We start from the raw sequence: 23268 nt of genomic DNA on the forward strand, positions 1-23268 counted from the left end.
TGGTAGACCATGTGTCCGTGCCTTTATAAAGGCTCAGCCATTCTGTTCTTTCTGTGCCATATCAGCCTTGTGCTGTCCTTATTTGAGGACAGATCACAGGTCACGCTGGAGCTGACAACAGGGATCAAACAGCAGATAGATGAACGGTTGGTGCCTGAGAACCTCAAGCCCACCCTGGTTGTTTGCGATTATGGGCAAAATCTGGTAGCAACTCTGGGCCTAGCTGGTTTGACTCACATCCTTTGCCTGGCACATGTGCTGAACATGGTAGTTTGCTGCTGAAAGTAAGTGCAGTGTGTGGGCGCTTTCAGCATTCTCACCCTGCTGCTCGCCTGTCTTCCCTGCAGCGTCACTTCTGCTTTCCAGCTCATCGCCTCATGAGTGACTTACCAACGAGTTGGAACTCCACCTTGCATATGCTGGAGAGACTCTGCGAGCAGCAGCAGGCAATAGTGGAGTTTCATCTGGGCACGCACACATAAGTCACTCAACGGAACACCACTTCACCACGAATGAGTGGGCCACCATGTGGGACATGTATGCTTTGTTGCGCTGCTTTGAATATTCCACCAACATGGCCAGCACTGATCATCAGCCATCATCAGCGTTATTATCTCATTTATATGTCTGCTTGAAAAAACATTATAACTTTATAACGGGTGGGTCTGCCCCATTTAACTTTTTTGTCTCCAAATTGGACACTTGACCTGAGCTTGACTTTTACACCTTGGAGGTGATGGCCTGCCATGTGGCAAGAGTACTCTTTGAACGTGTGTTTAGCACAGCAGAGGGTGTCATCACAGACAAGAGCTTCCATCTATCCACAGCCAATGTGGGCAAGCTTTCATTCATTAAAATGAACCAGACATAGATCACAAAGGACTTGTCCATACCTTTGGCTGAATAGACAACTATACCAATCCCACCCAGCCATGGTTAAACTCTATTTGCCATCGTTTAATCTTGGGGCCTCCCCCACCAAAAAATAAAATTTAAAAAGGTGTTTGCTACCTCCTCCTTCCCTCTGCCACTTCCACCTCAACTACCTCCTCATCCTCCACTTGGACCTCGGCCTCCTGGTTCAAGATAATACTTTGTTTTTGCATATACTTTCTGTTATTTTCATTAGTTCCTTTTAAAAACTAAAAAAATACCCCCCAAATTAAAAATAACCAAAAAAAAAAACAGTGTTATATAACTACTACTTTGATTGTCAAAGCTACATGACAATGTCTGTTATGATCTGGTGGTTTAGGAGCAACATGGGACGAGCTCTGAAGGAAGTGGTACCTGTACTGACCGCAGTCCCTAAGCTCAACACAACACTAGAAGTAGCCGAGGGATGCTCCTAACACTCCCTAGGCACCTCGTCACAGCCTGAGAACTAACTACCCCTAAAGATAGAAACAGGAAAACTATCTTGCCTCAGAGAAAATCCCCAAAGGATAGATAGCCCCCCACAAGTAATGACTGTGAGTGGAGAGGGAAAAGACATACACAGAATGAAACCAGGATGAGCACAGGAGGCCAGTCTAGCTAGATAGATAGGACAGGATGGAATACTGTGCGGTCAGTATAAAACACTACAAAAAATCCACACAGAGTTTACAAAAATCTCCACACCTGACTAAAGGTGTGGAGGGTAAATCTGCTTCCCAGAGCTTCCAGCATCACTGAATTAATTCATACTGACAAGCTGGACAAACATAGAAAGCACAGAACGGATAAGTCCACCACCTGTGGACAGAAAAGAGCAAGCAAGGACTTAGCTTTGCTGAACTGGTCAGGATAACAGGGAAATCCAAAGAGATGTGAATCCAACCAGGAACCATTGACAAGTGGCACAAGCTGAAGGAAAGAGCCAGGCTAAATAGCCGAGCAGAATAGACAATCAGTGGAAGCAGCTGCTGACTGCTAAATCCAAGGAGCAGCCATTCCACTTAAAACCACCGGAGGGAGCCCCAGAGCATAACTCACAAAAGTGCCACTTACAACCACCGGAGGGAGCCCAAGAGCGGAATTCACAACAAATGTCTACCTGATCCTCAACTTGGACCTCGACCTTGTGTTTCCAGATAATACTTTGTTTTTGTATTAAATTTCTGTTATTTTCATTGATTCTCCTTAAATATATATATATATATATATATATATATGTGTGTATATATATATATATATATACATACATACCTAACACCTAAGGTTTTATACCTAAAAATAAAGTGTTGGCTACCTCCTACTTGGACTTTTATACCTGCACCCCAATGTGTATCTGTGTATCTCATCATTGACTTGTACCTCGGCCTCCTGGTTCAAGATAATTGTTTGGGTTTGGGTTTTATTCTGTTAATTCCATTAGTTCCTTTTAAAAATTAAAATAAATACCAAAATAATATAAAATTAACAAAAAAACTGTTGGCTACTTCCTTCTTCACAACTTAGGCTGGGGTCAGACTTGCGAGGGCAATGCGAGAAACTTGCGCGAGTCTCTCGCATCGATACCCGGCACTGCCACCGGCACTCGGGACCAGAGTGTGCAGCTGCATGTATTTCTATGCAGCTGCACACTCCGTTCCCGAGTGCAGCCGGCAGTGCCTGTTATTGGTGCGAGACACTCGCGCAAGTTTCTCGCATTGCACACACATGTCTGACCCCGGCCTTACACATACATCACCACGTCCACCTCCACCTCCACTTGGACCTCTTTTCATCCCCCCCTCACAACAGAACCCCTTTAAGTTGCATTCCACGTTTGTTTGCAGGGCAATTGTTCTGCTCTTACCCCTATTTTGCTTCCTTTTGCAGCTTCCTACACCTTACTACCACCATTTTAGAGCACAAAAGTTCAGGCACGCATTGCCTCTTGGGGTGAAATTTGAATCAGTGTCTGTGGTGGTATTGTTCCCCGTGCTCTGAGGCTGAAATTTTTACAAAAATCTTCTGTGGGGGTATCATGCCGCATGATCTTTGGTTAAAATATAGTGTAATCTTCTGTGTGGGTATTGTTCCCCATGCTCTGAGGCTGACATTTAAAAAAAAAAATCTTCTGTGATGGGGTCTCATGCCCTATGCTCTGTAGCTAAAATTTAATGTAATCTTCTGAGTGGGTATTTCTCTCCATGCTCTGGGTTGAAATTTGTAAAAAATCTTCTGTGTGGGTATCATGCCCCATGCTCTGTGGCTGACTTTTAGTGTAATCTTCTGTATGGGTAGTGTTCTCCATCTGTGGCTGAAATTTGAATCCGTTTCTGTGTGGGTACTGTGCAGCATAATCTGGCTGTGAGGTTTGTAGATTTTTCTGTGGGGATACTCTCCCTATCCACATTTGTTTGCAGATCAATTGTCCAGCTCTTACCCCCATTTTGCATCCCTTTGCAGCCGCTGGCCCTTACTACTACCTTTTTATAGCCATTTCAGAGCTCTGAAGTTTGGGTTCCCATTGACTTATATGGGTTTTGGGATTCGGGTCAAGTTTGCTACCCGAACTGTGTTTTAAAGAAAAGTCCACCCAAACCAGCCGAACACGGACATCCACGGGTTCGCTCATTTCTAGTACAATTTTATATGATTACGTTAAAGGATTTTTTCTGGACTAACATATTGATGACTTATGTCAAAGATAGGTCATCAATATGTGAATGGTGAAGATCTGATCACCTGAAATTTCCACCAGCCTCATATGAGCAGTGAATGGGGCAGAACAGCACAGCACCGTTCATTGTTTAGTGGCTGCTGTTAGGTACTGCAGTTTATCTCCTGTTCAGGTTTGCAATTACAGCAATGTGTGAACCCATCTATCTAAAAGCTAAAGCTTGGCTGAAGCTGGGTCATTCACCAGGATAATGACCCCAGACATCAGCAAATTTACATCAGAAAGGCTGAAAGAAAAGAATAAAGGTGTTGCACATTACAGTGATAAATATGCGGCTCCACCTCCCATAAGGGTGAAGCCGCATATTCATTACTGTAATAAGCGGCACCACGTGACTGCTCATACAGGACAAGCAGCGACGCTGAGAGGATGTAAGCGCCGAGGGAGCTGGGTAAGTATTTTAATGCCAGCAGGGGGGCGCACAGGGGTGGGAGGGGGCAGATTACCGGCAACTTTATTTTAAAAACAAAAATAAATTTAAAAAAAAGATTATTCATTCCTTCTTTCCAGCGAACGCTGCTGGGAAGAAGGGATGAATACCGGCTTCAGCACCGCATGCAAGGGACAGCGCTTAACTCTAGCGCTGTCTCCTGCATGGTCCGTGTGGTCCTCAGTCGGCACACGGGCGGCACACGGCTACCGCACGTGTGCCACACTGATGTTCAACGTAAGCACACGGACACGGATAATTCCGGTACCGATTTTTCCGGTACCGGAATTATCTGGACGTGTGAGACTGGCCTAAGGAAGAGTGGGCTAAAATACCCGAAGAAGGAGAAACAGATAAAGTCAATTACTTCAATTTATTGCTTTTAAAGTTGGTTCTAAAAGCTTTTGACCTATGAGGTGCTTCTGCGATTTTGGCCTAGATTTTTAGTAAAAAAAAAATAATGACTGTAATGTGCAAATTGCCTCTTCAGAGGAAAAGAGGACTTGTAATGTGTAATGTGCTGCTCTTCATTGGAGATTGTATATATAGAATTTCTAAGGACAAAATGTTTGCTTTTTTTGTACTATCATCATTGTTATTATTATTTTCTGATATGTAGAGCTATAGAATACAATTAGGGTGTACTTAGTTTTTCTGTATAGTTCCAAACATGCACATATATGAGCAACATTGCAGTAAAATGTGAGAAGTAAGACCCTGCTTCACTAAACACATAGTGGTTCCAAACCCATAAAGAAGAGGATCACGTTAAATCAGTTTGGCAGACTTTCCTTTTGGCTCGCTGACTTTGACATATCTCCTTTGACTCACGCAGCTTCGGTTTAAGTATAATCATTTCCTACATATTTGAGCATGTGAATTTGATTTAGATATCACTTTTCTTTTACCCAGAGCAGCAAATGTGTCTCTCAGGTCTCCTTTATCAATGAAGCCATCTCTGTTCTGGTCCATAATGGTGAAGGCCTAGTGACAAGGAAACAGCGTAGCATTAGTAAGATCCGCAGGATCTCCCATCCTCTCAGATCCTCGCTTACAGCCTGTGACACATTTCACTTTCAGTTAAAAATAAGCAACAAACAAAGCCTGTGTGAATTAGGCACGTTTAGTATGCTAATGAATCCTGACAAGGGGTTTAATTAAAATACAATTAACCCACCCCAAGTTCCTTGAACTAAATTAATACTCGGCACAATATGCTGCTGGATGGGATCCAATATACGATTAGATACAGCCAGCATTAACTCTCTACTGGAGCTGAATAGACAACAATACCCAAGCTAGAATGACATCGTGCAACAAATGAACATCACAAAATGATTTCTCTGATTAACCAACTGTTTATGGACAGAATCCAGAGAAACATCCGCGTCTGCAGACTGTAGATGTATTTGATCTTCTGGCAAACTATAAAATAGTTTCTTTCCTCCAAGAAATGAAGTTCTCTAGAGTAATGTGCCATTATGGCTTTACATTTCTGGCCTCCACATCTCTAGATTGTATCCTGTATCTAATTCTTCATTGTTCTCCATCCAGCACGCACTAATAGGAACCAATAGTTTACTGTCCATAAAATGTAGTCAATCACTCCCTAATAATTAGAGTTTGCTTTTTAATAAAGTACTAAACATTTTTGAAGCAAGCTTATTTTTCATCAGTATTAGGCTTTGTGCACACGGTCGTATTTTTGGGACAAGCGCTGTCCGTAACGGATCACACTCTGACCAAGGTTATACAATGGGGCAGTGCAGAATGATATTTTTTTTCAGTGACTGAATAAGAATGTGAAAAAAATTACAGCATGCACGATTTTACGATTTTCCTACAGAAATCAGATGAGACTCACCCATTCTATTTTGCGGGTGTGAGAAAAAAATTGGATGACACAGTTTAGGATCCGATTTTTACGGATACATTGCAATTCTGTAACATTGGAAACCGCAAATGATTAATAACTGCTGCTGTAATAAAACGGATTGTATATGGACTGTGAGTGAGAAAAAAAATCGTCCCACTATTCTGGATGAAACTCTGAATGATTTTTCACTCTGTCTTGTGAATCTACCCTAATGTCCATAGCATAGAGAATTTGTCATCAGATATAGAGACTCTAAGGGCAGCTGCAGATGACTGTATGTTTTTCATCGGAGAGAAACAGTCCAATTATGCTAATTAGAGTTTGGTCAGCGTGAGATCCATTTTTCTCGGATGTGAAGAATTAAAAAAAAGTTTCTCCATCTTCTCCATTCAGACTGTTTGTGAAAATCAGACAGCACTCGGATCTCATCCGAGCATGGTCCGATGTTTTCCACCTATCTATAGACATGAACGGGTGAGTGCCATCCGATTATTGGACACAAATAATGTATGCTGCAAAAAAATCGGGCATGTGCGCGGCCTCGTTGAAAAACATTGGTCCAAGTGCGAGCTGATGTTTTGACGGATCATAGTCGGCCCAAAACTACAGTGGTCTGCACAAGCCCTAAACCAAGGCAAAAGCTGTCCATCTCTTAAAAGTCTTTTGCAGCATCAAAGAGTAATAAAATATAGGGCATATGCATAGCAAAGCGAGATCCTCCAGCTTAAGCTTCATCAGCACACTACGGATGTGTCAGGTACCCGTGGAGCTGTCGTTGAAGCCAGGACTACATGACTACACATATGACTTCCCCTATGACTTGCTCAGCTGTCAGGATTCCCTTAGAGCTAAATTTAAAGAGTGCCATAGGCGCAGCCATCTATCCAATCACAGTGACACCAGTCAGGAATGGGATCTGAAGATATCCAGTTATGATTTTATGAATTCCTGTAAAATTCTGACCTTTTATGCTTTGGAGTTTCACTCATAAGCTGTTGCTTTATGGATCTGCCCTGACCATGCACACTAGTTTTAGGAACACTAAACATAAATTGTGCACAAAAAATAATGAATATATCAGTAATATCTCTCTTAAAGGGGTATTACCATCTCCAAGATCCTATCCTAATATGTAGTATAATGTAATACTACTAATAATAGCAAATACCTCCAATTACAACTGTAGTATAATTCTTCAAATAAGCTATGACGCTTACCCAACGTGCAGGGTATTGCAGTTGCTTAGATATCAATGGTTTTGACTAGGGTTGAGCGAAACGGGTCGAACATTTTCAAAAGTCACCGACTTTTGGCGAAGTCGAGTTTCATGAAACCCGATCCGACCCCTGTGCGTTGTCGGCCATGCGGTACGCGACTTTCGCGCCAAAGTCGCGTTTCAATGACGCGAAAAGTGCCATTTCTCAGCCAATGAAGGTAAACGCAGAGTGTGGGCAGCGTGATGACATAGGTCCTGGTCCCCACCATCTTAGAGAAGGGCATTGCAGTGATTGGCTTGCTGTTTGCGGCATCACAGGGGCTATAAAGGGGCGTTCCCGCCGACCGCCATCTTACTGCTGCTGATCTGAGCTTAGGGAGAGGTTGCTGCCGCTTCGTCAGAAGCAGGGATAGCGTTAGGCAGGGTACATTAACCACCAAACCGCTTGTGCTGTAGCGATTTCCACTGTCCAACACCACCTTCGGTGTGCAGGGACAGTGGAAGCTACATTTTTTTTTTCTCAGCGCTGTAGCTCATTGGGCTGCCCTAGAAGGCTCCCTGATAGCTGCATTGCTGTGTGTACGCCGCTGTGCAAACCAACTGCTTTTTTCAAAGCACAAATCCTCTTGTTCCTTCCTTTCTGCACAGCTATCTTGTTTGTTTGTCCACACTTTTTATTTAATTTGTGCATCAGTCCACTCCTTATTGCTGCCTGCCATACCTGGCTGAGATTACTGCAGGGAGATAGTAATTGAATGACAGTTCCTTTTTTTTTTTTTTTTTTTTGTGGGAGATTAAGATTGGCATTTCTGCTAGAGTGCCATCCCTGTCTGTGCCATCTCTCACTCAGTGGGCCATAGAAAGCCTATTTATTTTTTTGCTTGATTTGGGTTCTAAAATCTACCTGAAAAAATCACTACATCAATCAGTGGGAGAAAAATATTGGCCTCAGGGCTTGTGTGCCACTCCTGACTCCTGTGTGTGCCATCTCTCAGTCAGTGGGCCATAGAAAGCCTATTTTTTTTTTGCTTTATTTGGGTTCTAAATTCTACCTGAAAAAATCAATAAATCAATCAGTGGGAGATTAATATTGGCCTTTGGGCTTGTGTGCCAGTCCTAAGCGTGCCATCTCTCTCACAAATAGTGGGCCATAGAAAGCCTATTTATTTTTTTTTTTTTTGGTTTTATAAATTCTCCCTGAAAAAAAAAAGGGAGATTAATATTGGCCTTTGGGCTTGTGTGCCAGTCCTAAGCGTGCCATCTCTCTCTCTCAGATAGTGGGCCATAGAAAGCCTATTTATTATTTTTTTTATTGGGTTTATAAATTTTCCCTGAAAAAAAAAAAAAAAAAAGTGGGAGATTAATATTGGCCTCTGGGCTTGTGTGCCAGTCCTGAGCGTGCCATCTCTCTCACAAATAGTGGGCCATAGAAAGCCTATTTTTTTTTTGTGTGTGTTATAAATTCTCCCTGAAAAAAAAAAAAGGGCGATTAATATTGGCTATGGGCTTGTGTGCCAGTCCTAAGCGTGCCATCTCTCTCTCTCAGATAGTGAGCCATAGAAAGCCTATTTATTTTTTTGGTTGATTTGGGTTCTAAATTCTACCTGAAAAAATCAATAAATCAATCAGTGGGAGATAAATATTGGCCTCTGGGCTTGTGTGCCACTCCTGACTCCTGTGTGCGTCATCTCTCACACAGTGGGCCATAGAAAGCCTATTTTTTGTTTTATTTGTTTTCTAAATTCTCCCTGAAAAAATCATTTTATTTTATTTGGTTTCTAAATTCTTCCTGAAAAAATCATTTTTTTTATTATTTTTTTTTCTAAAGTCTCCCTGAAAAAAAAAAAAATCAAATCAGTGGGAGATTAATATTGCCCTTTCTGCTTGTGTGCCAGTCTTGACTCCTGGGTGTGCCATCTCTCTCTCTCTCTCCAATTGTGGGCCATAGAAAGCCTATTATTTTTTTAGCTTGATTTGGGTTCCAAAATCTACCTGAAAAAATCACTACATCAATCATTGGGAGAAAAATATTGGCCTCTGGGCTTGTGTGCCACTCCTGACTCCTGTGTGCGTCATCTCTCACTCAGTGGGCCATAGAAAGCCTATTTTTTGTTTTATTTGTTTTCTAAATTCTCCCTGAAAAAATCATTTTATTTTATTTGGTTTCTAAATTCTTCCTGAAAAAATCATTTTATTCTATTATTTTTTTTTCTAAAGTCTCCCTGAAAAAAAAAAAAAAATCAGTGGGGATTAATATTGCCCTTTCTGCTTGTGTGCCAGTCTTGACTCCTGGGTGTGCCATCTCTCTCTCTCTCTCTCTCCAATTGTGGGCCATAGAAAGCCTATTATTTTTTTAGCTTGATTTGGGTTCCAAAATCTACCTGAAAAAATCACTACATCAATCATTGGGAGAAAAATATTGGCCTCTGGGCTTGTGTGCCACTCCTGACTCCTGTGTGCGTCATCTCTCACTCAGTGGGCCATAGAAAGCCTATTTTTTGTTTTATTTGTTTTCTAAATTCTCCCTGAAAAAATCATTTTATTTTATTTGGTTTCTAAATTCTTCCTGAAAAAAATTATTTTTTTTTATTATTTTTTTTTTCTAAAGTCTCCCTAAAAAAAAAAAAAAAATCAGTGGGAGATTAATATTGCCCTTTCTGCTTGTGTGCCAGTCTTGACTCCTGGGTGTGCCATCTCTCTCTCTCTCTCTCCAATTGTGGGCCATAGAAAGCCTATTATTTTTTTAGCTTGATTTGGGTTCCAAAATCTACCTGGAAAAATCACTACATCAATCATTGGGAGAAAAATATTGGCCTCTGGGCTTGTGTGCCACTCCTGACTCCTGTGTGCGTCATCTCTCACTCAGTGGGCCATAGAAAGCCTATTTTTTGTTTTATTTGTTTTCTAAATTCTCCCTGAAGAAATCATTTTATTTTATTTGGTTTCTAAATTCTTCCTGAAAAAATCATTTTATTTTATTTTGTTTCTAAAGTCTCCCTGAAAAAAAAAAAAATAAATAAAAAAAAACAGTGGGAGATTAATATTTGTGCTTCAGTGACAGTCCTGCGTGTGTGGCATCTCTCTCATTTGTTGCCACCAAAAACAGAGTGTGTAACATTGTGCCTGATTTTCGTTGTGGTCTCACCCACCTGTAAAGGGGTAGCTAAATCATACTGAAGTTATAGCTCACCGTGTAAGTTGTGTGACAGCAACAAATACCGTTAGTTTGGTTACGTTTTTAAAACAATGAGGAAGTCTGGTGGAAGAGGTCGTGGCCGGGGGCGTTCATTGTCAGCTGGTAATGAGGGTAGTGGTAGTGGTGGAGCATCAGGTGGTCGTGGGAAAAAAAATATTGCACCTAAGTCTGGAGCTGTGGAGCCAGGTTCGTCGTCTGGCTACACAAGGCCTCGAACGCTCCCTTTTCTGGGAGTAGGAAAACCGCTTTTAAAGCCGGAGCAGCAAGAGCAAGTTTTGGCTTATCTTGCTGACTCAGCCTCTAGCTCTTTTGCCTCCTCTCGTGAAACTGGTAAATGTAAAAGCAGCGCGTTGTTAGTGGATGTTCACGGTCAGGGACAAGTCGCTTCCTTGTCCTCTTCAGCAAAAACAACAACAGAGAAGAATGCAGCAGGCGACACAACGGGTTACTCCATGGAGCTCTTTACACATACCATCCCTGGCTTAGAAAGTGAAGCAGTTAACAGTCCATGCCCATTACAAGTTGAATCTGACATGGAGTGCACTGATGCACAGCCACAGCCAGACTACTATGCTGGTCCTTTGACTCAGACCACAACATTGCCCTCGCAGGGTAATGATCAAGAATCAGACCCTGATGAGACTATGTTGCCCCATCACGAACGCTATACCACCGACCGACACGGTGACACAGACGAAGTTGCACACGAGCTACAAGAAGAGGTAATAGATGACCCAGTTGTTGACCCCGATTGGCAGCCATTGGGGGAACAGGGTGCAGGCGGCAGCAGTTCTGAAGCGGAGGAGGAGGGGCCGCAGCAGGCATCAACATCGCAACAGGTTCCATCTGCCGGGCCCGCATCTTGCCCAAAACGCGTGGCAAAGCCAAAACCTGTTGGAGGACAGCGTGGCCATCCGGTTAAAGCTCAGTCTGCAATGCCTGAAAAGGTATCCGATGCTAGAAAGAGTGCAGTCTGGCATTTTTTTAAACAACATTCAATTGATCAGCGCAAAGTCATCTGTCAAAAATGTTCAACTACCTTAAGCAGAGGGCAGAATCTGAAAAGTCTCAATACAAGTTGCATGCATAGACATTTAACCACCATGCATTTGCAAGCTTGGACTAACTACCAAACGTCCCTTAAGGTTGTAGCACCCTCGGCCAATGAAGCTAGTCATCAACGCAACATCCCTTCCGGCAGTGTAGGGCCACCATTTTCCGCACCACCTGCAGTATCTGTGCAGGTTTCTTTGCCAGGCCAAAGCAGTCAGGGTCAGGGAATCACCAGTTTCGTAGTAGGAAACACTGCATCTAGGGCACCGGCGGCAATAATACCATCTCCCACCGTCTCTCAGTCTGCCATGTCCACCGGCACCCCCGCTAGTTCCACGATCTCCAGCTCTCCAGTCCAGCTCACCCTACATGAGACTATGGTTAGAAAAAGGAAGTACTTAGCCTCGCATCCACGTACACAGGGTTTGAACGCCCACATAGCTAGACTAATCTCGTTAGAGATGATGCCCTACCGGTTAGTTGAAAGCGAAGCTTTCACAGCCCTGATGGACTACGCTGTACCACGCTACGAGCTACCCAGTCGACACTTTTTTTCCAGAAAAGCCATCCCAGCCCTCCACCAGCATGTTAAAGAGCGCATCGTCCATGCACTCAGGCAATCTGTGAGCACAAAGGTGCACCTGACAACAGATGCATGGACCAGTAGGCATGGCCAGGGACGTTACGTGTCCATCACGGCACACTGGGTGAATGTTGTGGATGCAGGGTCCACAGGGGACAGCAATTTTGGGACAGTTCTGCCTAGCCCACGGTCTAGGAAACAGTTGGCTGTAGCCGTTCGCACCCCCTCCTCCTCCTCCTCGTCCTCCTGCAGAAGCGAGAGCTCGTCCACAGACTGCAGTCGCACAACCACTCCATCCGCAGCTGCCACTGTTGCACACCAGGTCTCCCATTATGGGGCAGCTACTGGCAAACGTCAGCAGGCTGTATTGGCTATGAAGTGTTTGGGCGACAACAGACACACCGCGGAAGTTCTGTCCGAGTTCTTGCAGAAAGAAACGCAGTCGTGGCTGGGCACTGTAGATCTTGAGGCAAGGTAGTGAGTGATAACGGAAGGAATTTCATGGCTGCCATCTCCCTTTCCCAACTGAAACACATTCCTTGCCTGGCTCACACCTTAAACCTGGTGGTGCAGTGCTTCCTGAAAAGTTATCCGGGGTTATCCGACCTGCTCCTCAAAGTGCGTGGACTTTGCTCACATATCCGCCGTTCGCCCGTACACTCCAGCCGTATGCAGACCTATCAGCGTTCTTTGAACCTTCCCCAGCATCGCCTAATCATAGACGTTGCAACAAGGTGGAACTCAACACTGCACATGCTTCAGAGACTGTGCGAACAGAGGCGGGCTGTTATGTTTTTGTGAGAGGATACACATACACGGGCAGGCAGTAGGATGGCAGACATGGAGTTGTCAGGTGTGCAGTGGTCGAAGATTCAAGACATGTGTCAAGTCCTTCAGTGTTTTGAGGAATGCACACGGCTGGTTAGTGCAGACAACGCCATAATAAGCATGAGCATCCCCCTAATGCGTCTGCTGATGCAAAGTTTGACGCACATAAAGGATCAGGCGTCTGCAGCTGAGGAAGAGGAAAGCCTTGATGACAGTCAGCCATTGTCTGGCCAGGGCAGTGTACAGGACGAGGTAGCGGGCGAAGAGGAGGAGGAGGACGAGGAGGATGATGGGGATGATTTTATTTTTAATGAGGAAGCTTTTCCGGGGCCACTGGAAATTGTTGGCGCGGCAAGGCCGGGTTCTGGTTTTTGGAGGGACACAAGTGACGTGGATTTGCCTGAAACTGCCCCTCAACCAAGCACAACCGCAGATTTGAGAACTGGAACTTTGGCCCACATGGCGGATTATGCCTTACGTATCCTCAAAAGGGACACACGCATTACTAAAATGATGAACGATGACGATTACTGGTTGGCCTGCCTCCTTGATCCTCGCTATAAAGGCAAATTGCAAAATATAATGCCACATGAGAACTTGGAAATAATATTAGCAACCAAACAATCAACTCTTGTTGACCGTTTGCTTCTGGCATTCCCTGCACACAGCGCCCGTGATCGTTCTCACACGAGCTGCAGGGGCCAGCAGACCAGAGGTGTTAGAGGCAGAAATCAGAAGTGGCGTTGGCCAGAGGGGTTTTCTGACCAGGTTGTGGAGTGATTTTGCTATGACCGCAGACAGGACAGGTACTGCAGCATCAATTCAAAGTGACAGGAGACAACATTTGTCCAGTATGGTTACAAACTATTTTTCATCCCTTATTGACGTTCTCCCTCAACCGTCATTCCCATTTGATTACTGGGCATCCAAATTAGACACCTGGCCAGAATTGGCAGAATATGCATTGCAGGAGCTTGCTTGCCCGGCAGCTAGTGTCCTATCAGAAAGAGTATTCAGTGCTGCAGGTTCAATACTAACAGAAAAAAGGACTCGTCTGGCTACCCAAAATGTAGATGATCTAACCTTCATTAAAATGAACCACAACTGGATTTTGAAATCTTTTGCCCCACCTTGCCCGGCTGACACCTAGCTTTCCTATGAAAAGGTCTTGCCTGTGGACTATTATGAATGACTTTTCCAATATCGTAATTTGCTGCACCTGATTGTCCGACATACGACATGTTTACACCTCCCTAAATGGCCAAACTCCCCACACGGGGCCGTGGTATCGCCACTTGGCGCCAGCACCCGTGAGAGTGCTGTTTTTTTTCTGAAGAGGTGGGTGTGCCCGCTTTTGGTCGACGGCACTGCCACTGGGTCCCTCATAGTACAATAAAGTGTCTCTGGCGGTGGTGGTGCGCACCCAACGTCAGACACACCGTTGTAATATGAGGAGCCCTGGGCCTGTACCGCCGGCCACAAGACAGTTCCCCCCCCCAGCTCAAACAGTGCTCTAACACTTGCAAAATTATCGCTCACAGCTCCACCAATGTTTAGTCTATGCGCTGACATCCTTCAATGCCTGGCACTGACAATACCATTGTATTGACATTTTTGTTATGTTAGGCCTTCGAAGCCTGTCTGCGGTCCCTCCTTCCACTAGGCCTCCACTGACCATTGTACTGCTGCCCGTGTACCCCTGGAACCAATTTTAAATTGCCAACAGCCCAATTTTGTTATGTTAGGCCTTCGAAGCCTGTCTGCAGTCCCTTCTTTCTACTACTACTACACTGACCAGACCACTGCTGCCCGTGTACCCCTGGAAACAATGTTAAATTGCCTGCACCCCTATTTTTGTTATGTTAGGCCTTCGAAGCCTGTCTGCGGTCCCTCCTTCCACTAGGCCTCCACTGACCATTGTACTGCTGCCCGTGTACCCCTGGAACCAATTTTAAATTGCCAACAGCCCAATTTTGTTATGTTAGGCCTTCGAAGCCTGTCTGCAGTCCCTTCTTTCTACTACTACTACTACACTGACCAGACCACTGCTGCCCGTGTACCCCTGGAACCAATGTTAAATTGCCTGCACCCCTATTTTTGTTATGTTAGGCCTTCGAAGCCTGTCTGCGGTCCCTCCTTCCACTAGGCCTCCACTGACCATTGTACTGCTGCCCGTGTACCCCTGGAACCAATTTTAAATTGCCAACAGCCCAATTTTGTTATGTTAGGCCTTCGAAGCCTGTCTGCAGTCCCTTCTTTCTACTACTACTACACTGACCAGACCACTGCTGCCCGTGTACCCCTGGAACCAATGTTAAATTGCCTGCACCCCTATTTTTGTTATGTTAGGCCTTTGAAGCCTGTCTGCGGTCCCTCCTTCCACTAGGCCTCCACTGACCATTGTACTGCTGCCCGTGTACCCCTGGAACCAATTTTAAATTGCCAACAGCCCAATTTTGTTATGTTAGGCCTTCGAAGCCTGTCTGCAGTCCCTTCTTTCTACTACTACTACACTGACCAGACCACTGCTGCCCGTGTACCCCTGGAACCAATGTTAAATTGCCTGCACCCCTATTTTTGTTATGTTAGGCCTTCGAAGCCTGTCTGCGGTTCCTCCTTCCACTAGGCCTCCACTGACCATTGTACTGCTGCCCGTGTACCCCTGGAACCAATTTTAAATTGCCAACAGTGTTGTGAATTCTGTGGCTGAGTTCACTTCTGTGGTCACAAGTGGTATTGCAGTCTCTGGGCTTCCTCCCTCAGGTGTTTTGGTGAGCTCGTTGGCTGCCTTGCTATTTAGCTCCACCTGAGTCTGTCTTCCTTGCTCCTTGTCAATGTTCCAGTGTTGGATCTGAGCTACTGCATCTTTCCTTGGGCCTGCTGCTCTGCTAGATAAGTGCTTCTAGTTTGTTTTCTGTTTTTTCTGTCCAGCTTGTTATTATCTTTTGCTGGAAGCTCTGAGAAGCAAAGGGGTGCACCGCCGTGCTGTTAGTTCGGCACGGTGGGTCTTTTTGCCCCTTTGCGTGGTTTTCGTTTTAGGGTTTTTTGTAGACTGCATAGTTCTCTTTGCTATCCTCGCTCTGTCTAGAATATCGGGCCTCACTTTGCTGAATCTATTTCATTCCTACGTTTGTCTTTTCATCTTGCTAACAGTCATTATATGTGGGGGCTGCCTATTCCTTTGGGGTATTTCTCTGAGGTAAGTCAGGCTTGTATTTCTATCTTCAGGCTAGTCAGCTCCTCAGGCAGTGCCGAGTTGCATAGGTAGTTGATAGGCGCAATCCACTGCTGCTTCCAGTTGTGTGAGGATAGATCAGGTACTGCAGTCTACAGAGATTCCACGTCTCAGAGCTCGTCCTATTGTTTTGGGTTATTGCCAGATCTCTGTATGTGCGCTGATTACTGCACGCTGTGTTGCCTGATTGCCAGCCATAACAGTACAAGGAGCCTTTCAATGATTTCCAATAGAGGGAAAAAAGAAATCCTGACATCATTTTTTTTTCTTAGCTCTGTCTTCAGTCTTTTTTTTCCCCTAGACATTAGAGTGCTTCAGGACACAGCTGTGGACATGGATATTCAGGCTCTGTGCTCCTCAATGGATAATCTCGTTGTAAATGTACAAAAGATTCAAGATACTATTGATCAGAAATCGATGCTAGAACCAAGAATTCCGATTCCTGATTTGTTTTTTGGTGACAGAACTAAGTTCCTGAGCTTCAGAAATAATTGTAAGCTATTTTTGGCCTTGAAACCTCATTCTTCTGGTAATCCTATTCAACAGGTTTTGATTATTATTTCTTTTTTGCGCGGCGACCCACAGGACTGGGCGTTTTCTCTTGCACCAGGAGATTCTGCATTGAGTAATGTTGATGCATTTTTCCAGGCGCTGGGATTGCTTTACGATGAGCCTAATTCAGTGGATCAAGCTGAGAAAAATCTGCTGGCTTTATGCCAGGGTCAGGATGATGTAGAAGTATATTGTCAGAAATTTAGAAAATGGTCAGTACTCACTCTGTGGAATGAATCTGCACTAGCGGCTTTGTTCAGAAAGGGTCTCTCTGAAGCTCTTAAGGATGTAATGGTGGGATTTCCTATGCCTGCTGGTTTGAATGAGTCTATGTCCTTGGCCATTCAGATCGGTCGTCGCTTGCGCGAGCGTAAATCTGTGCACCATCTGGCGGTATTGTCTGAGAGTAAGCCTGAGCCTATGCAGTGCGACAGGACTATGACTAAAGTAGAACGGCACGAACACAGACGTCTGAACAGACTGTGTTTCTATTGTGGTGATTCTACTCATGCTATTTCTAATTGTCCTAAACGCACTAGGCGGTTCGATAGCTCTGCCGTTATTGGTACTGTACAGTCCAAATTCCTTTTGTCCATTACCTTAATGTGCTCTTTGTCATCATATTCTGTCATGGCGTTTGTGGATTCAGGCGCTGCCCTGAATCTGATGGATTTGGATTATGCTAAACGTTGTGGATTTTTCTTGGAGCCTTTGCGGTGTCCTATTCCGTTGAGAGGAATTGATGCTACACCTCTGGCCAAGAATAAGCCTCAGTACTGGGCCCAGCTGACCATATGCATGGCTCCTGCACATCAGGAAGTTATTCGCTTTTTGGTACTGCATAATTTGCATGATGTGGTCGTGTTGGGGTTGCCATGGCTACAAACCCATAATCCAGTATTGGATTGGAACTCTATGTCGGTAACCAGCTGGGGTTGTCAGGGAGTACATGGTGATGTTCCATTTTTGTCTATTTCGTCATCCATTCCTTCTGACATCCCAGAGTTCTTGTCGGACTTTCAGGATGTATTTGAAGAGTCCAAGTCTGATGCCCTTCCTCCGCATAGGAATTGTGATTGTGCTATCGATTTGATTCCTGGTAGTAAATTCCCTAAGGGTCGTTTATTTAATTTGTCCGTACCTGAACACACCGCTATGCGCAGTTATGTGAAGGAGTCCCTGGAGAAGGGACATATTCGCCCATCGTCGTCACCATTGGGAGCAGGGTTCTTTTTTGTAGCCAAGAAGGATGGTTCGCTAAGACCGTGTATTGATTACCGCCTTCTTAATAAGATCACTGTTAAGTTTCAGTATCCCTTGCCATTGATTTCTGACTTGTTTGCTCGGATTAAGGGGGCTAGTTGGTTTACTAAGATTGATCTTCGTGGTGCGTATAATCTGGTGAGAATCAGGCAGGGAGATGAATGGAAAACGGCATTTAATACGCCCGAGGGTCATTTTGAGTATCTGGTGATGCCGTTCGGACTTGCCAATGCTCCATCTGTTTTTCAGTCTTTTATGCATGACATTTTCCGTGAGTATCTGGATAAATTCTTGATTGTTTACTTGGATGACATTTTGATCTTCTCAGATGATTGGGAGTCTCATGTGAAGCAAGTCAGAATGGTTTTCCAGGTACTGCGTGCTAATTCCTTGTTCGTGAAGGGATCAAAGTGTCTCTTCGGTGTGCAGAAAGTTTCATTTTTGGGGTTCATCTTTTCCCCTTCTACTATCGAGATGGATCCGGTTAAGGTTCAGGCCATCCAGGATTGGACTCAGCCGACATCTCTAAAAAGTTTGCAGAAATTCCTGGGCTTTGCTAATTTTTATCGTCGCTTCATCTGTAATTTTTCTAGCATTGCCAGACCATTGACCGATTTGACCAAGAAGGGTGCTGATTTGGTTAATTGGTCTTCTGCTGCCGTGGAAGCTTTTCAGGAGTTGAAGCGTCGTTTTTGCTGTGCCCCTGTGTTGTGTCAACCTGAAGTTTCTCTTCCGTTCCAGGTCGAGGTTGATGCTTCTGAGATTGGTGCAGGGGCGGTTTTGTCACAGAGAGGTTCTGGTTGCTCAGTGTTCAAACCATGTGCTTTCTTTTCCAGGAAATTTTCTGCTGCTGAGCGTAATTATGATGTGGGCAACCGAGAGTTGCTGGCCATGAAGTGGGCATTCGAGGAGTGGCGTCATTGGCTTGAGGGTGCTAAGCATCGCGTGGTGGTTTTGACTGATCATAAGAACCTTACTTATCTTGAGTCTGCCAAGCGCTTGAATCCTAGACAGGCCCGTTGGTCGTTATTTTTTGCTCGTTTTGATTTTGTGATTTCATACCTTCCGGGCTCTAAAAATGTGAAGGCGGATGCTCTGTCTAGGAGTTTTGTGCCCGACTCTCCGGGGTTATCTGAGCCGGCGAGTATCCTCAAGGAAGGAGTCATTGTGTCTGCCATCTCCCCTGATTTGCGGAGAGTGTTGCAGAAATTTCAGGCTAATAAACCTGATCGTTGTCCGGCCGAGAAACTGTTCGTCCCTGATAGGTGGACTAGTAAAGTTATCTCTGAACTTCATTGTTCGGTGCTGGCCGGTCATCCAGGAATCTTTGGTACCAGGGAGTTGGTTGCTAGATCCTTCTGGTGGCCATCTCTGTCACGGGATGTGCGTGCTTTTGTGCAGTCCTGTGGAATTTGTGCTAGGGCTAAGCCCTGCTGTTCACGTGCCAGTGGGTTGCTTTTGCCCTTGCCGGTCCCGAAGAGGCCTTGGACACATATTTCGATGGATTTCATTTCTGACCTTCCCGTTTCTCAAAAGATGTCTGTCATTTGGGTGGTCTGTGATCGCTTTTCTAAAATGGTCCATCTGGTGCCCTTGGTTAAATTGCCTTCCTCCTCTGATTTGGTGCCTTTGTTCTTCCAGCATGTGGTTCGTTTACATGGCATTCCTGAGAATATTGTTTCTGACAGAGGTTCCCAGTTTGTCTCGAGGTTCTGGCGAGCCTTTTGTGGTAGGATGGGCATTGACCTATCTTTTTCCTCGGCCTTCCATCCTCAGACTAATGGCCAGACCGAACGAACCAATCAGACCTTGGAAACATATCTGAGATGTTTTGTTTCCGCTGACCAGGATGATTGGGTGTCATTTTTGCCGTTGGCTGAGTTCGCCCTTAATAATCGGGCCAGCTCGGCTACCTTGGTCTCTCCATTTTTCTGCAATTCTGGGTTCCATCCTCGTTTCTCTTCAGGACAGGTTGAGTCTTCGGACTGTCCTGGTGTGGATTATGTGGTGGACAGGTTACAGCAGATCTGGACTCAGGTAGTGGACAATTTGACCTTGTCCCAGGAGAAGGCTCAGCTTTTCGCTAATCGCAGACGCCGTGTGGGACCCCGACTTCGTGTTGGGGATCTGGTTTGGTTATCTTCTCGTCATATACCTATGAAGGTTTCCTCTCCTAAATTTAAACCTCGTTTTATTGGTCCGTATAGGATTTCTGAGATTCTCAATCCGGTGTCTTTTCGTCTGACCCTCCCAGACTCCTTTTCCATACATAATGTATTCCATAGGTCGTTGTTGAGGAGATACGTGGCACCTATGGTTCCATCTGTGGAGCCTCCTGCCCCTGTTTTGGTGGAGGGGGAATTGGAGTATATTGTGGAGAAGATTTTGGATTCTCGTGTCTCTAGACGGAAACTCCAGTATCTGGTCAAATGGAAGGGTTATGCTCAGGAAGATAATTCCTGGGTTTTTGCCTCTGATGTCCATGCCCCAGATCTTGTTCGTGCCTTTCATGTGGCTCATCCTGGTCGGCCTGGGGGTTCTGGTGAGGGTTCGGTGACCCCTCCTCAAGGGGGGGGTACTGTTGTGAATTCTGTGGCTGAGTTCACTTCTGTGGTCACAAGTGGTATTGCAGTCTCTGGGCTTCCTCCCTCAGGTGTTTTGGTGAGCTCGTTGGCTGCCTTGCTATTTAGCTCCACCTGAGTCTGTCTTCCTTGCTCCTTGTCAATGTTCCAGTGTTGGATCTGAGCTACTGCATCTTTCCTTGGGCCTGCTGCTCTGCTAGATAAGTGCTTCTAGTTTGTTTTCTGTTTTTTCTGTCCAGCTTGTTATTATCTTTTGCTGGAAGCTCTGAGAAGCAAAGGGGTGCACCGCCGTGCTGTTAGTTCGGCACGGTGGGTCTTTTTGCCCCTTTGCGTGGTTTTCGTTTTAGGGTTTTTTGTAGACTGCATAGTTCTCTTTGCTATCCTCGCTCTGTCTAGAATATCGGGCCTCACTTTGCTGAATCTATTTCATTCCTACGTTTGTCTTTTCATCTTGCTAACAGTCATTATATGTGGGGGCTGCCTATTCCTTTGGGGTATTTCTCTGAGGTAAGTCAGGCTTGTATTTCTATCTTCAGGCTAGTCAGCTCCTCAGGCAGTGCCGAGTTGCATAGGTAGTTGATAGGCGCAATCCACTGCTGCTTCCAGTTGTGTGAGGATAGATCAGGTACTGCAGTCTACAGAGATTCCACGTCTCAGAGCTCGTCCTATTGTTTTGGGTTATTGCCAGATCTCTGTATGTGCGCTGATTACTGCACGCTGTGTTGCCTGATTGCCAGCCATAACACAACAGCCCAATTTTGTTATGTTAGGCCTTTGAAGCCTGTCTGCAGTCCCTTCTTTCTACTACTACTACACTGACCAGACCACTGCTGCCCGTGTACCCCTGGAACCAATGTTAAATTGCCTGCACCCCTATTTTTGTTATGTTAGGCCTTCGAAGCCTGTCTGCGGTCCCTCCTTCCACTAGGCCTCCACTAACCATTGTACTGCTGCCCGTGTACCCCTGGAACCAATTTTAAATTGCCAACAGCCCAATTTTGTTATGTTAGGCCTTCGAAGCCTGTCTGCAGTCCCTTCTTTCTACTACTACTACACTGACCAGACCACTGCTGCCCGTGTACCCCTGGAACCAATGTTAAATTGCCTGCACCCATATTTTTGTTATGTTAGGCCTTCGAAGCCTGTCTGCGGTCCCTCCTTCCACTAGGCCTCCACTGACCATTGTACTGCTGCCCGTGTACCCCTGGAACCAATTTTAAATTGCCAACAGCCCTATTTTTTTATGTTACGCCTTCGAAGCCTGTCTGCGGTCCCTCCTTCCACTTGGCCTCCACTGACCATTGTACTGCTGCCCGTGTACCCCTGGAACCAATGTAAAAGTGCCTACAGCCTGTCCAATTTGTTATGTTAGGCCTTCGAAGCCTGTCTGCGGTCCCTTCTTTCTACTACAACTACACTGACCAGACCACTGCCGCCCGTGTACCCCTGTAACCTATTTTAAAGTGCATACAGCCAATTTTTTTTCTCTATTTTACAATTATAAAGCCCAGATGGACTACGCTGTACCACGGTAAGAGCTACCCAGTCGTCACTTCTTTTGCAAGAAAAGCCATCCCAGCACTACAGCATCATGTAAAAATCTGCATTGTCCATGCTCTCTGGCTATCTAATAGTAGAAAGGTGCACCTGACAACAGATGCATGGACCAGTAGGCATGTCCACGAAAGGTTAGATGTCCATTACGGCGCACTGGGTTAATGTTGTGGATGCATGGTCCACAGGGGACAGCCTACAAAGTCTGTCTGCAGTCCCAAATATAAATTGTCCTCCGCTTACCACACAAATGCTGCCTGTGTACCCCTGGAACATTTCATAAACTCCATTGACCAAAATTTGGGGTTTACAGCCTACTACCAGTGTCTGCCGCTCCAAGGTGTTCCCTGGGTTGTCTTTTCTGAGCTTTGATCTTCAGGCTCTTCTTAAGTAGTTGTTGAAAACAACACTGCATTCGGCCTACAAGTTGGGTCTGGGGTGTAGAGATGGTGTGTTCCACTCCAAGGTGTTCCCCAGGTTTCCTCGCCATTGCTGCGATCTTAATGCTCTCGTTTAGTAGTTGTTGGAAACTACAGTGCATTAGGCCTACAAATTGGGTATGGGGTGTAGAGAGATGGTGTGTTCCACTCCAAGGTGTTCCCCAGGTTTCCTCGCCATTGCTGCGATCTTAATGCTCTCGTTTAGTAGTTGTTGGAAACTACAGTGCATTAGGCCTACAAATTGGGTATGGGGCATAGAGAGATGGTGTGTTCCACTCCAAGGTGTTCCCCAGGTTTCCTCGCCATTGCTTCGATCTTCCTGCTCTCGTTTAGTAGTTGTTGGAAACTACAGTGCATTAGGCCTACAAATTGGGTATGGGGTGTAGAGAGACGGTGTGTTACACTCCAAGGTGTTCTCCAGGTTTCCTCTCCATTGCTTCGATCTTCCTGCTCTCGTTTAGTAGTTGTTGGAAACTACAGTGCATTAGGCCTACAAATTGGGTATGGGGTGTAGAGAGATGGTGTGTTCCACTCCAAGGTGTTCCCCAGGTTTCCTTGCCATTGCTGCGATCTTAATGCTCTCGTTTAGTAGTTGTTGGAAACTACAGTGCATTAGGCCTACAAATTGGGTATGGGGTGTAGAGAGATGGTGTGTTCCACTCCAAGGTGTTCCCCAGGTTTCCTCGCCATTGCTGCGATCTTAATGCTCTCGTTTAGTAGTTGTTGGAAACTACAGTGCATTAGGCCTACAAATTGGGTATGGGGCATAGAGAGATGGTGTGTTCCACTCCAAGGTGTTCCCCAGGTT

At 45.2% G+C, this 23268-nt stretch overlaps 1 protein-coding gene across 1 annotated transcript in view; it reads right to left on the reverse strand.

Moving 5' to 3' along the window:
* The window catches only part of MYL10 (myosin light chain 10), an 89711-nt gene that overhangs the window by 48626 nt on the left and 17817 nt on the right, over window positions 1-23268 (reverse strand). Inside the window, exon 3 of the mRNA XM_069760058.1 lies at window positions 4991-5066. Coding sequence (XP_069616159.1) covers window positions 4991-5066 — 76 coding nt within the window. The remainder of the gene's footprint in view (window positions 1-4990; window positions 5067-23268) is intronic.

The sequence above is a fragment of the Ranitomeya imitator genome, chromosome 3 (assembly GCF_032444005.1).
Source record: "Ranitomeya imitator isolate aRanImi1 chromosome 3, aRanImi1.pri, whole genome shotgun sequence".
NCBI lineage: Eukaryota > Metazoa > Chordata > Amphibia > Anura > Dendrobatidae > Ranitomeya > Ranitomeya imitator.